Raw genomic sequence first — 16944 nt, 5'->3', positions numbered from 1 at the left:
ATTTTGTTCTTTTTTCCTTTGTTAGAAATAATATTGTTCATTAACATAAAAAAAGTGCTTAGTACAATTCCTTTGTAAGGTATGTACTCAAGATATGTTGGCAGTATATAAAGACTCTTCAGAAATTAAATTCAAGCAAAACAATTTCTTGGGAGCCTAGAGAAGCTGGGCGCAATAGTAGTTCCCTGATCTGTGGGCATTCATAAACCCTTATTTTCTTTTCAATTAGAATTGTATATCAAACACCAGTAACTCAATATAGGAATTTGGTTAAAATATATTTTATTTTACATATATTTGAAGTATTAGTAAAACTAAAATTTTAATGTGAAGTCATTTGTTTTTGACATCATGTCAAAAGTGGTTACAGCTAAGTTAGTTATTTAGTTAACTATAATGAAACTCTAGATGGATCCTGAAACCTAATATTTAATTAAGGTTTCTTTAATTAATTCTTTAGTAAAAGAATTGCCCAACCTTATAAAACCTTATTTTTGTACTCAGTCTTTACTTTTCATTAGCAATATTTGGGTCATTTTTGAAATAAAGAACAATACCATTTGTCTTTATATGCACAACAGGAGTTAAGGAGTTACATAAAATTTTGTAGCATAGAATTTGAAACTGAAGAAATGTATGTATGATGATAGAGGGATAGAATGGATACACTCCATGAGAATATTAATTGCCTTACTGTCTATGCAGATGGGCTCATGGTAAAATTATTTACAAGTGAATACGAGTTACTTTTACATCTTTGTAAAATTCTTTGCCTCATTACAAGTTAGTGATGAGAAAAAATATAGGATAGGATCAGTCCACAGGGATTTACCTTGGTGACATAATCCCAAGTGGTAATGACTTCACAGAATTTGTTGTGTTACTTTATGCGAAGTCTTCTTTTCTTAAATAGATCTAACACAGTTTCTACACTTAAACATGACACTTAAGTTTGAGGCTATAGCTATGTTTGACTCTGGCTGTAGTATAAACAGTAATTATTTTATTTCGAGTTACTGTTGACTATGGATTTAACAATTTTTTGAACTTCAAAGAATGTGGAAATTCAAAATTATTTGGAGTTGTAACTGTATCTCACAAGTCTGATTCTTGTGGAAAATTTTGGGCTTGCTCAAAAGTAAGGTAAAATAATTTTAATGGACTTTTGGTAAGATAGATTTCAAAAATTGTTCAGATGGTCATGGTAATATATATGCCTCTAAGCTGCCTCTCCTTTTTTTTCCTCTTGTCTTTCCTCAATCTCTTGCTTTTCTTCTCTCGCTTAAAAAATATCAAAACAAAACAAAACTTCCTTTCTTCTTGTTTTACTTCTGAAAATCTGCAGGATGGACATGTAGAGGTGGCACGTTTGCTTTTGGATAGTGGTGCTCAAGTGAATATGCCTGCAGATTCATTTGAGTCTCCATTAACGCTAGCTGCCTGTGGAGGACACGTTGAATTGGCAGCTCTACTTATTGAGAGGGGCGCAAATCTTGAGGAAGTTAATGATGAAGGATACACTCCCTTGATGGAAGCTGCTCGGGAAGGACACGAAGAGATGGTGGCACTACTCTTAGCACAAGGTAAAATAGTTTTACTTCTTTAATTAAAAAATCGATTTCCTTTGGTTTTTTTGTGTCAGTATCCCTGAAGTTTACTACAACTAAGATATTTTTTGCATTGATGATAAAATAAATTATCAACACCCTGGAAGGAACCCCAGCAGCAGAGAAAAGATAATTATCACAAATCAGAACACTTTACTCTAAGTCTTCTGTAACTAGTTTTATCTATTTTCATGCCTTCCTCAGGAGCAAATATAAATGCTCAGACAGAAGAAACCCAAGAAACTGCTCTGACGTTGGCTTGCTGTGGAGGATTTTCTGAAGTTGCAGACTTCCTGATTAAGGCAGGGGCTGACATAGAACTTGGCTGCTCCACACCTCTGATGGAGGCTTCTCAGGAGGGACACCTGGAGTTGGTTAAATATTTACTGGCTGCCGGTATGTGGCTTTAAAAACGCCTTTTAGAAAAAGACTTTTATATTGCTTTCATAACTTGAACAATTAACCATAACTTTTTCAACTTTCTACAAAAGTTGAAAGACAGCACCATAATTTAACTCTATTCTTAGGCTTTTAAATCTCCAAAAATGTCATTTTTTTTAAAAGGTTTCTTAGAGTTATTAATGTTTGCTTGGTGACTGTAAGGCTTCCCGTTGACCTTATCTTTCTATTGAATGTTTGTGGCTTTTGGAGGGGAGAAGTTAGTTCCTCCTAGTGTCTATTAATAAGAGGAGGTGGGGATGACATAGAGGTTATAATTTGATACCCTTAAGCCTGTTCATTTCTTGACATTTCTGACTTCTCAAAAAAAATAAGAAAGAAAGAATGAACGAACAAATGGGAATGTTTTTTTTTGGCAGAAGTATTTAGTTTTTTGGGGTTTTTTGTTTATTTGTTTTTAAATATTTATTTATTTGGCTGCATTGGGTCTTAGTTGTGGCATGCGGGATCTTCATTTCAGCGTGAGGGATCTTTGTTGTGGTGCAGGCTCTTCGTTGCGGCATGCAGGCTTCTCTCTAGTTGTGGCACGTGGGCTCCAGAGCACGTGGGCCCAGTAGTTGTGTCACATGGGCTCTCCACTATGGCACGCGAGCTCTAGAGTATGTGGGCTTAGTTGCCCGACCAGGGTTCGAACCTGCGTCCCCGCGAAAGGTGGATTCTTAACCACTGGACCACCAGGGAAGTCCCAGAAGTATTTAGTTTTAAAATAATTTGTGCTTGGGCTTCCTTGGTGGCGCAGTGGTTGAGAGTCCACCTGCCGATGCAGGGGACACGGGTTCGTGCCCCGGTCCGGGAAGATCCCACATGCCGCAGAGCGGCTGGGCCCGTGATCCATGGCTGCTGAGCCTGCGTGTCCGGAGCCTGTGCTCCGCAACGGGAGAGACCACAACAGTGAGAGGCCCGCGTACCGCAAAAAAAAAAATAATAATAATAATAATTTGTGCTTTATATATTGTTAACCAGTGGTAAGAAGTAAGTTTTTTTTACATAGAATATTTGTAGTTTTATATAGAGCAAGTTAAGGATATGTCAGAAAAAATTGATCCAGACAGATGTAAACCTTTATTTATCCTTTAGAAGTAGTATAAATTTTTTTATCCATATCTAATAAGTTGTTTAAAACTTGACATATAAAGAAATACATAAAGGAAAATGAAATATTTAGCAAAACTTTATTCATCCTTTATTGTTAATATTAATTTGATTATAGCCCAGCATCAGTTATTCCTTTGGATTATTATTGCAATAATTTCTTAATCCAGATCATTAATGGTTTGGATGATTGTTTAGATTTTGAACCAATGCACAAACCAACCATAAAGGCTGACCTCTTCCTTGACTCAAATACTATTATTTGCTGTAGTTAGTAAATGTATGGGCATTATTCAGTCATTTTTCCCTCATTATTTTCTGTAACTGTCTGTGTCCCATTCAGGAGTCTTTCTTTACCGGTGCTTATCAGTCTTCATTCTCCCCACATCCCTCTAAGTAGTCAAGATATTGTTAAGAGGCTTTTAAAAGAAGGAATAAATAGGGGCTTCCCTGGTGGCGCAGTGGTGCAGTGGTTGAGAGTCCGCCTGCCGATGCAGGGGACGCGGGTTCGTGCCCCTGTCTGGGAGGATCCCACATGCTGCGGAGCGGCTGGGCCCGTGAGCCATGGCCGCTGGGCCTGCGCGTCCGGAGCCTGTGCGTCCGGAGCCTGTGCTCCGCAACAGGAGAGGCCCGCGTACTGCAAAAAAAAAAAGAAGGAATAAATAATGTTAACTAAGAAATCAGCAGACATTCTGCTCAGCTCATGTGTTAACTCTATTAATTACCACTGGCCACTGGTATAGTAAGAAATATTACACACATTTTATAGATACAGAAACTGATGTACAGTCATGTTACATAACTTCCCTAAGCAAATCAAGCTAATAAGTGACAGGGCCAATATTCAAACTTAGAACTCCTGACATTGTTTTTTCTATTGTATCACCACTGATTCTCATATTTAGCTACTTTTGCTAATTTGAAGTAGGTAGTTTCTGGAACTGTCTCGGGGGCCTGAGAATCACTTTTTATGTGATCACTACCTAAAACAATTTTTTTCCAGATTAGAGTGTGATTTATTTACATGCATTTCTTCTCATAGTGTAGCACTAAAGAAGAATCCAACAGGTCTTTTAATACATTGCGTATACAGTTTTTTAAAAAAATTAAAAAACCTTGGGCTTCCTTGGTGGCGCAGTGGTTGGGAGTCCGCCTGCCGATGCAGGGGACATGGGTTTGTGCCCCGATCCGAGAGGATCCCACATGCCGCGGAGCGGCTGGGCCCGTGGGCCATGGCCGCTGAGCCTGTGCGTCCAGAGCCTGTGCTCCGCAACAGGAGAGGCCACAACAGTGAGAGACCTGCATACTGCAAAAAAAAAAAAAAAAAAAAGTAAGCACAGTACCATTTCCTTACCTAAATTTTTAAAATAATAATTCCTTGGTGTCATTAAATACCCAAGCAGTTTTCATATTTTCCTGATAGTCTTATAAATGTGTATGTGTGCGTTTAATGACTTTTTTGAATTAGGATTCGAATAAGATTCATACAGTAACTCTTGATCAATACATCTCTTAAGTCCCTTTAATTTATGGGCTCTTCATCATCTTTCTTTTCTTTTTTCCCTTGCAAGTTTTGGTTGAAGACATGAAATGTTTATCCTTTAGGCTTCCCAGAGTATGGATTTTGCTAAATGCACCTCCACGATTTCATTTAACTTGTTTTTCTGTCCCTTGGATTTCCTATAAGTAGTACTTAGATCTAGAGACTTGATTAAATTCAGGTATGATGTACGTTTGTTTTGTTCTGTTTTGTTTTTAAGACTACTTCATAGGTAGTATTTGTACTTTCTTCAGGAGGTGGTAACTGTCTGATTGTCTCTCTTTTTGATTATTAGATATTGATGATCATTGCTTAGATCCATTAATTCGTTAAGGGTTACAAAGTGGTAATATTCTAAATTCTATTATTCCTTCCTTGTTTATTAGCAGACATATGTCTATAAAGAGAAACTTCCCTTCATCACCTATTTGGTTACTCTTAGGTATAAATCATATAGGAACAGGAGTATAAATGTTTGATTTTCCCCCCCTTTTCTCTCCCCCGCTCACCGCAAATAATGAGGTGGACCCCTAGTATCCTTCACTGGTGACCAAGGAAGTGGTTTTTTTTGTTTTGATTTGAACATCATTTTGAACTTCTAGATTTAAACATACATGATGGCTTTTATTCTATCATAGTCCTCATTATTTTTGATGTAAAAATTGCTGAAATATGGGACAGTTTCACTATCTTTGGTCAATAAGTTTAGCTCCTAAATCCTTTTGGTGTGACCTCATTATAGTCTGTTTCCTTGCTTTTTGATATTGCTAGGTGTTTCAGGCCCATCTTATACAGATTCTCCCCCAGTCTTGGAACCAATTATTTCTTTAAGAAGCCCTAATTTCATTTAGTAGGATATGGTACTTAGAGATCACAATCTTAGCTAGAGATGCTATTTCGGCTTGGTCTTTCATTGTCTCTAGGCCTTTTTAGTTGGTCAGAGTGAGGAAATATTTTTCTTACAGATAATAATACAACATGAATTCATGTCAGTACTTCCAATTCAGAACCATACGGTTTTACTTAACTTCAGCAATCTTTTATCTGTGTTTTCTCTCAGCCATGCCCCGAATTTCACTGACCAAAGGATTACTCATTTGATTTTTACCACAATATCCATAGAATAGAAACCAAAACTACTGTCAATATGATTTCTGAAAACTGTTTGATATTTTTGGCTTTAGCAGCCCTTTTATTTCTTAGGGTATATCTTACTGGGGATGTATAGGCAGATTTTTAAAAAAATAAATTTATTTATTTATTTATTTATTTTGGCTGCGTTGGGTCTTTGTTGCTGCGTGTGGGTTTTTCTCCGGTCGTGTCAGGTGGGGGCTACTCTTTGTTGTAGTGCGCGGGCTTCCCATTGCGGTAGCTTCTCTTGTTGCGGGGCACAGGCTCTAGGCATGCAGGCTTCAGTAGTTGCAGCACGCGGCTCAGTAGTTGTGGGTTGCGGGCTCTAGAGCACAGGCTCAGTCGTTGTGGTGCATGGGCTTAGTTGCTCTGCGGCATTTGGGATCTTCCCAGACCAGGGCTCAAACCCGTGTCCCCTGCATTGGCAGGCGGATTCTTAACCACTGTGCCACCAGGGAAGTCCAGATTATTGTATTTTTTAATCATTTGGTATAGTTCCTTTCTTTGTGGCTAAAAGCATTCTTCCAAAACATTTAAAGGAAAATTAGGATTCTTAAAATCTGATATTTTCATATTTAGAGTTTATGAGTTTCACCAAATTATAAAATTCACAAAGTAAATGTGTAATTTTTTTGTTTGCCAGGTGCTAACGTTCATGCTACAACAGCAACAGGAGACACAGCCTTAACCTACGCTTGTGAAAATGGACATACGGATGTTGCAGATGTTTTACTTCAAGCAGGGGCTGATTTAGTAAGATATTTTTAATTTCAAATATTTTTGTGTGAATGTTAATACTCCTTTATTTTTAACATTTAGAAAGCACTAGTAAAGAAGATCAATAGTTTGCATGCTTTGTATAAAATAACTTAAAAGTTTGGCTACTTGTTCTAGTTGTTGCATTTATTAAATGTATTTGAAAATGGTTTTTAAAAGGGCATACTGTTTCTTTTCCTAGGTAAAAACATTTGTTTCTTTCTTCCTCTCACCCCAGTCCCATTTGACATTCCTGAACCTTTTTAACTGCCCTTTATTAGACATACAAATTCAGTGATATGTTTGCAACATAGAATAACCTGTCAAATCACTTTGAGTGATTTCTTTTGTTTTTCTAATTAGACATTTAAAATAAAGCTACTGTCATCTTCCTAACAACATTATTACAGCATTTCATTCTTTTTCTTTTCTTTTAATATCTTCTATTTTGGCTTTTCAAAGTTTCAAATTAGATGGCAGGTTCATATGTGTAATAATCCTTACAACTATGGGAAATTATAAATAATATCCCACTTAAAGGTTTATGCTTCTTGCTGAAATGTTTGCTTTGACTAATTTTTATTTTGTGAGATTATTTTGAACGGCTTTCTAGAGTTTCTTCCAGAATTCCCTTTTGTATTTCTTAAAAATCTGTGTGAGACATGCATAATTATAAATGCTGTACAGAATCAACTTTATTAATTTCAGTTATTTAGAAAAAACTGTGCAAGTATTGTCTTTTAAACCAATTCCAATAACAGACATTCCCCCCAAAATACCTGAGAACATTGTTGGAAAATAATTATTGACTATAATAAGTGTATAGTGTAATTATGCTATTTATTTATCATCATTTCTACTTCTAATAAATATTGTAGTGATAAGACTAGCATTCATTCTCATTAATTAGGATCTGCCAGTTAGAATTTCTAAGAGGTGTACTTTTTTCGTTTGAAAATTATGATGGATATGTTAAGTAGATCTTAATCTTCTGCCTTCTTTCTTTATCTCATTCCTTTTTTTAGAGTTGCTTTGGGTCATCTAAAAATTAAGAATTGAAGCATTTCATCACTTGGAATAAACAGGGTAGAGCATAAAAGCTTAGATAATATAAGCAAAGTTTAATACTCTTATCCTCTGAATTCTTATCAAAATTCTTCCTTCCATTTTTCCATAGCTAAGTCACTTTCTTGACTAATTTGCTAGTTCTTCTAAAAATATTAAATAGGAAAAGAGGAATTATCTGTTAAATGCACTTTAAAGTATAGCAAAACCTTAGTGATTTTTGACAGAGTTAAAAATTTGTTATGAAATATTTTTAAATGCTCTTTAAAACAAAGGGCATTTAAAAATAGAAAACAAAATAGTTGTTTTCTATTTTTTATTTTTATAGTTTTCTGGAATTAGGTAAATTGTGATTAAAATTCCTTAGAAGAATTTCATTAAATAAGCAGATTGAAAGATTTGAATTTACCATACTGTTTTACATTCAAAATATAAGATTAAAAAATGGCTCAGATAAATATTTACCTTAAGTACAAAGGTAATACTGTTATTCTAACGTAACTGTTTTTCTCTTTTGCAAACCGTCTTTGCATTCATATACACATGTAATTATAATCATAGTATAGTACAGTTGTTTTCTATTTTCCAGAATGTGTGTTCTGTCATAATCTTTTCCATTTTGCTACATATTCTGTATATTTATAACTTGTGCATAATATTCCATCAAGTTGATGAGCCATAATCATTCACTTATTATTGAACTTTTGACTTGCTTTTTATTTTTCACTGTTGTAAATACTGCTAGATTTAATAATTTCATGTGCATAACATTTTTCTCCTTTTGAATTATTTCATATATTAATTTTTCACTTTAAAAATGTATTCCTATTTTATGCTTTTGCTATCTGTGGAGAGATATTTCAATTTTAATATTAGTTATTTTCCTGATTGTAAAAAGCAGTTCTTGTTCTTTATAGAAAATGTGGAAAGTATGGAAACGCATAGTAAGTTTGATATTTAAAACCTATAAATAATTTCAGCTTTACTATAAGCCATAGGCAGGAAACAAAAGACCTAGTGAAAAACAAGAAGTAAGTAAAGCAGGCAGATCAGTCCCTGAGTCCTGAGGAAGAAAATGACTGATAATTCTTGCTAGCTGGACCTAAAAAGACAGTAGCACCTTCCTTGTCCTTCATTCTTTTCTGTCACCTCCTAGTATCTGTTTAGGACTGTAGTAATTTCCTCCAGTGGTTTGGAATTGGAAGACTACGCTCCCATTGCGTGGAGTGGAGATGTATTCCATTTCTGGCATCCCATAGATGTATTCTTGATGTCTAGGTTTGGTAGTTCTTTAAGTTAAATTGTTTGTTTGTTTTCGTGGGCTAGCTGAGAACCTTCATTTGGGGGGGAACTATTTTTACCTTCGGTTTTAAATAAGAACGCACAAGTCAACCTTTGAAACACAATCTGGACCATGCTTTGTTAGATTTTTAGAGCTTAACTTTTGCCACAATTTAAGGCTGTTATTATATATTTTTTAAAGAGTTTAAAAGTTGTTGTCTCTCATTTTTAAAAATATTCTGTAGAATCAGTTAGGATATTAATTACAATTTTATAAAAATGTAATGCAACAATTTGGATTTCTTATATTGTTTCCGGAGATGAAAGTGAGAGGTTTTAAGACTTTTCATTCTACATGTGTAGTAGGTATAGTTTAGAACTTAGTTTTAAAGGAAATCTAGACAGTTTCTTATTTAATGCTTTTTTTAAAATCCACAACCAGAACTGTTAGTATACTTGAGCATTTTCAGGTAGATCCTCAAAATACGTGTATGTTCTCATTTGAAACTTAGTTATTTGAAATTTTATTTTTTCTTGTTTTAAAAATATTTAAAATGAAAAAATATTAGATATTTCCAGTAAAAAAAAACCCTAAATATTTATCATATTTAGAAGGTTATGGATTGATATGTAACTTGTCTACCTTTGTAATAATTGCATAAATTTGAATAATCCATTATTAAAAACCTTTGGACTAGATTAGTTTTCTTAAATAAGCCACTTAAAATGTTCCTTTTGGAAATCAAAAATTAAATGAAATAAAAAATTGTCCATTAATTCCAGAGTTCTTTTTGAAAATTCTCCCTATTTAACATGCAAAATCATTTTAACTACTGAATAAGCAGAGAGCCTTGAACAAGTCACCTAATCCATGTCTTCCATATAGTTGTACTTCTTGTTACCACTGTAATGGGAATCATTATATATTGAAATAAAGATTATTCCTTTATGTACTTTCTTTCTCTGCATAGCATCTTTTGTTTATTGGGCCCAAATTAGTATTTAGTATTTGGTGTGATTACAGGTATAATATGATGTAAACCCATCGTAAGAAAGTTTGTATTAAAACACATTAGCATTCTGTAGTATACTTAAAATCTAAAAGAAATTTTAAAAAAAAGAAAAAAATAAACCAGCCTTTGGAAACTAATCTTATTTCTCTGAAAAGGAATATACTATGTATCCTTACAAATTTGTTATTGAACTGCTTGACCAGAAATAACCAATAAACACCATTTAAAAATCGAAGTTGAGTGACTCCCCTGGTGGTCCAGTGGTTAAAACTCCACACTTCCGCTGCAGGGGGCATGGGTTCAATCCCTGGTCCAGGAACTAAGATCCCATATGCTGTGAGGCACAGCCAAAAATAATAATAAATAAAAATAAAATTGACATCTGCAATATTAAAAAAAACGAAAACTGAAGTTGATTCAGTTCCATTGTCTTTGAGTCACTGTCCTGGTGTCCTGTATAATTATTACTTTAGGCTGTTCTCCCCATTTACTGGTCTTTAGACCAAAAGGCAGAGTTTTAATATTTCATTCTTATTTGTATCTTGATAGCTTACTTCAGCTAAAGCATTTATATGGCTTGATTTCCTTTACCACAGTCCTCTAGCCCCCTCTTTACTATTACTTTTATGTTCAAGGTGGAGAATTTGCATAGTTAACTATTCAACAGTATAACTTGGAATGTAAAACCCTACTCTGCTTCTTTCTTTTTTTCTCTTGCTTGCTTTTAATTTTGGCTTACTTTGTTGTCTGTGTTTTCCTGGCTTCCATGCCCAACCATGTTATTGTTATAGAGATGATCCATCTCTATGAAAGATGACTGCATCAGGTCAGAGTTTCCAAACGCCCTAAAGATAGGATGTTTAGGTGGCAACAGTGTTGGTTAACATGTCAGTGTTGTTTTGTTTTTCTGTTTTATATATATATATATATATATATATATATCTAGTAGGAGTTTTTGTTGTTTTTTATTTTGTTTTATTTTTTTCTTCCTGGTTTATTAAGATATAATTGCCATACAATACTGTATAAGTTTAACTTGTGATAATCACAATAAATTTAGGAACCTCTTTCATCTCATATACAAAATTAAAGAAATAGAAAAAAAATTTATTCCTTGTCATGAGATCTATTAGGATTTGCTCTCAACAACTTTCATATATAACATACAGCAGTATTAATTATATGTATCATGTTGTATAATACATCCCTAGTACTTACTTATAACTTGAAGTTTGTACAGAGTTGCTTTGATTTGGTGGTGTTTCTGATTTTCAAACCATTTGTAAAGATGATGGAATCTTTCTCTTTTCATCATGGCATGTTAATTTCAGCACTAAAACGTTGATACATTTGTTGAGATAAAAGAAATATTTGTGGAACTTCCTTCACATGTATTTGCCAACAAAGCTAAGGTTGGAAAGGGAGAGTGATAAATAAATCCTGTAAATTAGTATTCCTTCCTTCTCTACAGCTCCTTGGCCTTTCATGTCTAGAAGAGGAACTCAAGTAGTATTTCCCATAATAAACAACTGACATAGATATTAGAGAAGGTAAATATATTTTAGTTGTGTTCACATAAAGATTTTTTATGACCCACTTTAGCATGTTACAGGCCTTCATTGCTATTTGAAAGTAAATCTACTAAAAGGAAGAAATACCTGTGGAAGGCATCCTGTAATCCTGTATCTGAATGCAGGGCTAATGAGTGACAAAGGCTACACTTAGTTATTTAGAAAGAACTCAACATTAGAGATGCTACTGAGCATTAGACAAGACACTGGAATTTTGATCACAGCCAGCAGATCACTGATCTATAAGTAAATAGTTGCCTCAATATTCTCATCTGTAAAATAAAATCTAGTGTTATTTTCTGGACTATTTTACCCAAGTCCTGTAAATATTCTTTCTTTGGCTATGCTGGGTGTCCTAGGGCAAATCACTTAGATTCCCTAGCCTTCTTTTGTGTTTCTTTCTCATCTCCCCCCTTTCCTTTATTTTATGAGGGGTTTGGATCAGAAGATCTTTAATGACGTGGCTTAAGAAATCTAATTTTATGATTTTTAAAGAACAGGTTAACTAGCTACCTTTTTGGAGGTATCAGATGGACTAGATGAGTACTTAGCCCAAGAATGTGTGAAGTGCTGTGGGATCCTTGAAGAAAATGAAATTTTAAGGTGTGAGTCATAATTAATAATAATGATGTGTTACACAAATTATCCTCTCTCTTAAAATCTTTGGGTATATTAAATATATCTTAAATTACTTAATTTTGGGCATTATTTATAATTAATAATTAGCAAATTTAGCTTACTATAAAATATTTTAATAGATAAAAGTTACTAATCCCTAGAAAACACAGTAATGTGGTAAGGCCATCCCAGTAAAGAATAATTTGGCATTATAACGCTAAATCATTATCTCTCCCACCCTATCTTTTCACTATCAGTATTTTATCCTACTTAAATACTGTCAAAGAAGTAGGAAAAGTTTCCTTAACATGGATTTTTATTGTAAGTAAACTATTTTCTTAAGAATAAAATCTCTCCAGTTATCTTTGGAGTTGTTCAATTATGAATTTATTCTTCTTTTCCTTTGGTTAAACTTTATTTTGAGTAGCAGATAAACTTTTGTTACATCCTCTTCTTCTCATCTTATATGCCTTCAAACTTTTCAAAATTTCCTTTCTTTAGGATTGTTTTTTCAGCTTTGGCTTTCAAGTATGCATAGGTATTTTTTGCCCAGTGAGAGACAAGGAATTTAGAAATACCGTTTTACTTTGAGATGTTAGCCACCTTGAAAATAGGGGTGGAAGATGGAGAGGTTTTTCCAAGGACAAGATAGGACATGGATTCTTTCTTTAAGCTCATAATAAATCTGCTTTAGATGCAGTAGATCAAAGAAAATAAATAGAACCAACCTAAAGAAGTGTGGTGGGCACACAGTGTTGCTAATTCTGGGTCTTTGCCATATTGAGTAATAGTTGGTCCTATGCAAATCAGTTATTTTTATTTTTATTTTTTTTGCGGTACGCGGGCCTCTCACTGTTGTGGCCTCTCCCGTTGCGGAGCACAGGCTCCGGACACGCAGGCTTAGTGGCCATGGCTCACGGGCCCAGCTGCTCCACGGCACGTGGGATCTTCCCGGACCGGGGCACAAACCCGTGTCCCCTGCATGAGCAGGCGGACTCTCAATCACTGCGCCACCAGGGAAGCCCGATCATAACTTTTAAAGGTTTATTATTTTTAATGTTGGAATGAAAATCGAAGCACTTCTGCACTGAGTAAATTGCGCCCCTTAAATATGTTGTACTGGTCTATCACTGATTTTCCTCCCTAACCATGAAGTAAGCTCTTTGACCCTTGTTGCTTTTCTTAGACTGTGTTCTAGCCAAATGAACTTTGGGGGGCGTTTTCCTAGAATAGTTGAGCTAGTGGAAACTGGGTGATTTGGACATGGATACATTAGCACCCTCCGGTTCTTAATCCTGGAAATTAGATTTGATATGGACTTACCTTAAAAGAAACAAAAATTTTGAAGGATCAGTTTGTTATCTATATTAAATCTTAGGAAATAGAGGATTTCTATTTCTTTTCTATATCCTCTTTTGTAAGATTTTTTTTTTAATTTAAGCAATATGTTGTGTGTCTTTCTAAACATTTCTATACACTCAAGCATATATATATTGTGTATGTGGGCTATATGTCTTTTTTATATGAATAGATTTGTTACCACATATACTGTTCTGAAACTTTTTTCTTTTTAATATAATATTTTTCTGTCAATTCCTAAGATTTCTCATTCTTTTTCACAGGTACCCAGTGTTCTATATAATTTATTAACCATTTATTTATTCATAAACATCTGGGTTATTATAATTTTTAAAGATTACAAATGGTACTGCACTAAATATTGTTATGCAGATTTATGTATTTTTGCTACTTTTGTGAATATAGGGATAAATTCCTAGAAGTGAAATTGCCAGTTTTCAGAGGGTCCACATCTAAAAGTTTGATAGCTGCTGCGAAACTGTACAAAAATGCTGAACTAGTCTATACTTCTACTAACAATTGAGGTCTCCTGATTCTTATATTCTCATTAACATGGGTTAGATTTCCCCTTCCTTCCTTCCTTCCTTCCTTCCTTCCTTCCTCCCTTCCTTCCTCCCTCCCTCCCTCCCTTCCTCCCTCCCTTCCCTTCTTCCTTCCTTCCATTTTTTATGGTTTAATTTTCTAATCTCTGATCATAGTCCCCATGTTTCTTTTATCTAAAAAAATCCCTGTGTTCCAGGTAGCCCTATGAGCTGCTCACTAATTGCTGAACTAATTGTTGAACTATATAAAACACAGGTATAAAGTTACTTCCTGGAAAAGTATTTATTCAGACATCATTTACAAATGGAAATTTTGAAATATTTTGTTAATTTCTTTTAAAAAACTGATTTTTAAAAAATCAAATATTTAGACAATGGTTATTGACTCCATTCTGAAGAGGAGATTAATGTGTCTTCCACCATAGGATTTTCATGAGTTATTTTATTATTACATTGTCATGATTTTATAACATTTACATTCTGTTTTATGACCCTATTATTTCTCAAAGTTGTTTAACTGTATATTTAGGTGGATTCAGTGTTTACCTTACTAGTCTTTCATATTATGTAGACTCTGAATTCCTGATTTCCTGAACTTGACTCACCTTTTGGCTGGCTGATACTGGTATTTTGTTTTGAATTTACTTTCCTCAACCAAAAAAGAGTTCACAGGTGCCTGCATTTTTGATATTACTTTATGTTGTATTTATAAATGAATGTAGCCAAATATAAAATTAATGAATCACTTGTTTTTTCCCCTCAAAATTCTAAGCCCTCTATTCTACTGTCTTCTGGTATTAAATATTGCCAAAGCCTGCAAGAATATTCCCCATTATATGTAAGTGATTTCCTTTCTGCCCGGATTATCATAAGATTCTTTCATTATACTTAAACCTCTATGATTTCGCCAGGATGTGTCTTGGTGTTTATTATTTTATAACAGTTTTTCCTGGAAAACCGTGAGTGCTTTCTATTTAAAGATTTTAGTTCATCCTCTCTCCCCTCTCCTTTTCTTTCTCCTCATCATCCTTCTCCAGTTTTTTTCTATTACAGCCTTGAATACTTCTTTTTCTGTTCTGTTTTCTTCTGAAACATTTATTATCCACATATTGAATCTCTCTTATTATCTTTATGTCTGATTCTTTTCATTTCTTTGTCCTTTTCCTCTGTATTGTTTCTTTCTTAAGTCCATCCACCAGGTCACTATTTTTTCTGTATACTTGTTGCTGCTTCTAATGTGGTTTTCATGGTTTCATCATTACTTAGTATCTTCTGCTCTTCCAACTCACTTTTTTTCCCTGATAAATTTATTTATTTATTTATTTTTGGCTGTGTTGGGTCTTCATTGCTGCTCACGGGCTTTTTTCTAGTTGCAGCGAGCGGGGGCTACTCTTTGTTGAAATGCGTGGGCTTCTCATTGCGGTGGCTTCTCTTGTTGTGGAGCACAGGCTCTAGGTGTGCGGACTTTAGTAGTTGTGGCACATGGGCTCAGTAGTTGTGGCTCATGGGCTCTAGAGTGCGGGCTCAGTAGTTGTGGCACACGGGCTTAGTTCCTCCGTGGCATGTGGGATCTTCCTGGACCAGGGTTCGAACGTGTGTCCCCTGCATTGGCAGGCAGATTCCTAACCACTGCGCCACCAGGGAAGTCCCCCAACTCACTTCTTTTTTTTTTTTTAATTTATTTATTTTTGGCTGCGTTGGATCTTCATTGCAGTGCACAGGCTTCTTATTGTGGTGGCTTCTCTTGTTGCAGAGCACAGGCTCTAGGTGTATGGGCCTCAGTAGTTGCGGCTCACGGGCTCAGTAGTTGTGGCGCACGGGCATACTTGCTTCATGGCATGTGGGATCTTCCTGGAGCAGGGCTCGAACCCATGTCCCCTGCATTGGCAGGCAGACTGTTAACCACTGTGCCACCAGGGAAGTACCCCCAACTCCCTTTTAAGTTTCCTCTTGCTGTTATATCACTTTGTTCCACTAGTTAAAGCGTTCATATTCTCTTCAATAATTTTGAAAGTACAAGGGAACATTTGACTAAAATTTTGTTTCCATTTTTGTAGGAACTTCTTAATAGGTTCTGTGTTGGATACTTTGTGCTTATTTATTCTTATTTGAATGGAGCTTGTCTTTGTTGAAAATCATATGGGGTTGAGGAAGGGAGAAGTGAACTTTAACAGTCAGCTTGTTCAAATCATAGAGTTGACTCAGAATACTTTCTCACCAAATCTCTACCATAGGAGCATGCATCCCCTTAGGGTAAGCATATCATCCAGGGTAGGAGGTAGGAGTGACTTAGGGTAAAGCCTTCTCTAGGCCACATTTCTTTTATTTGGAGATATAGTTGATCCTGGTCAGTGATTGCAATTCTTATTACTGTTTCTTCAACCATCTCCCTGTCTCATCTTTGAGTACTTTCTCCCTGTCTGGAGACTAGATCTAGAAAAAATACAGATATTCCATCTCTCAAGTTCTTTCAAGTCTCCTGTTTTAGTTGAAAAGTGTGAGCACTAAGTGCATTTATAATGGGGGGAGGAGGTACTACAGAACTATTTAATCTCTTACAGTATTTTTCCTACTTTTATCTCTCAGCTTCTGATATTCGCAAATCTTTTGATTTAATTATTTTCCTTGGTTAGATATTAAGATACTGCTCTATTTTCTGTGGTTTTAGTTGTATTTGGAGATAAAGACATGAGTTCAAAAACCTTAGCAGAATTAGGTCTGCGTATGTTAAGGTTTATATTGAAGTTATATTGGTAGAGAACCATATTATCATACTTAAAAATCATACTCTGTTCATGAGATTATGGTCTCTACAGATGAGAATCTTTTTAGTTGAAGATCCTGAGTTAATAAAGCCCAGCACCTGAAGTACTGGTCACAAGGTCTTCATGGCCAAATGTGATTTTCGTT

General features: G+C 34.9%; 1 protein-coding gene across 14 annotated transcripts in view; it reads left to right on the top strand.

Moving 5' to 3' along the window:
• ANKHD1 (ankyrin repeat and KH domain containing 1) overlaps positions 1–16944 on the top strand; it is a 123442-nt gene that overhangs the window by 42745 nt on the left and 63753 nt on the right. For 13 of the 14 annotated variants that reach the window (XR_004477137.2, XR_004477136.2, XR_004477135.2 and 10 more), the window contains exons 8-10: positions 1346–1583; positions 1812–2003; positions 6473–6582. Coding sequence is in view for 10 of the 14 variants with exons in the window: in XM_033406634.2 (XP_033262525.1) it covers positions 1346–1583; positions 1812–2003; positions 6473–6582 (540 nt within the window). In the remaining 4 variants the exon portion in view is untranslated. The remainder of the gene's footprint in view (positions 1–1345; positions 1584–1811; positions 2004–6472; positions 6583–16944) is intronic. The other variant, XM_004280280.3, reaches the window with a different exon arrangement.

The sequence above is a fragment of the Orcinus orca genome, chromosome 3 (genome assembly GCF_937001465.1).
Source record: "Orcinus orca chromosome 3, mOrcOrc1.1, whole genome shotgun sequence".
Lineage (NCBI taxonomy): Eukaryota > Metazoa > Chordata > Mammalia > Artiodactyla > Delphinidae > Orcinus > Orcinus orca.
This window is presented reverse-complemented; position numbering and strand designations above follow the sequence as displayed.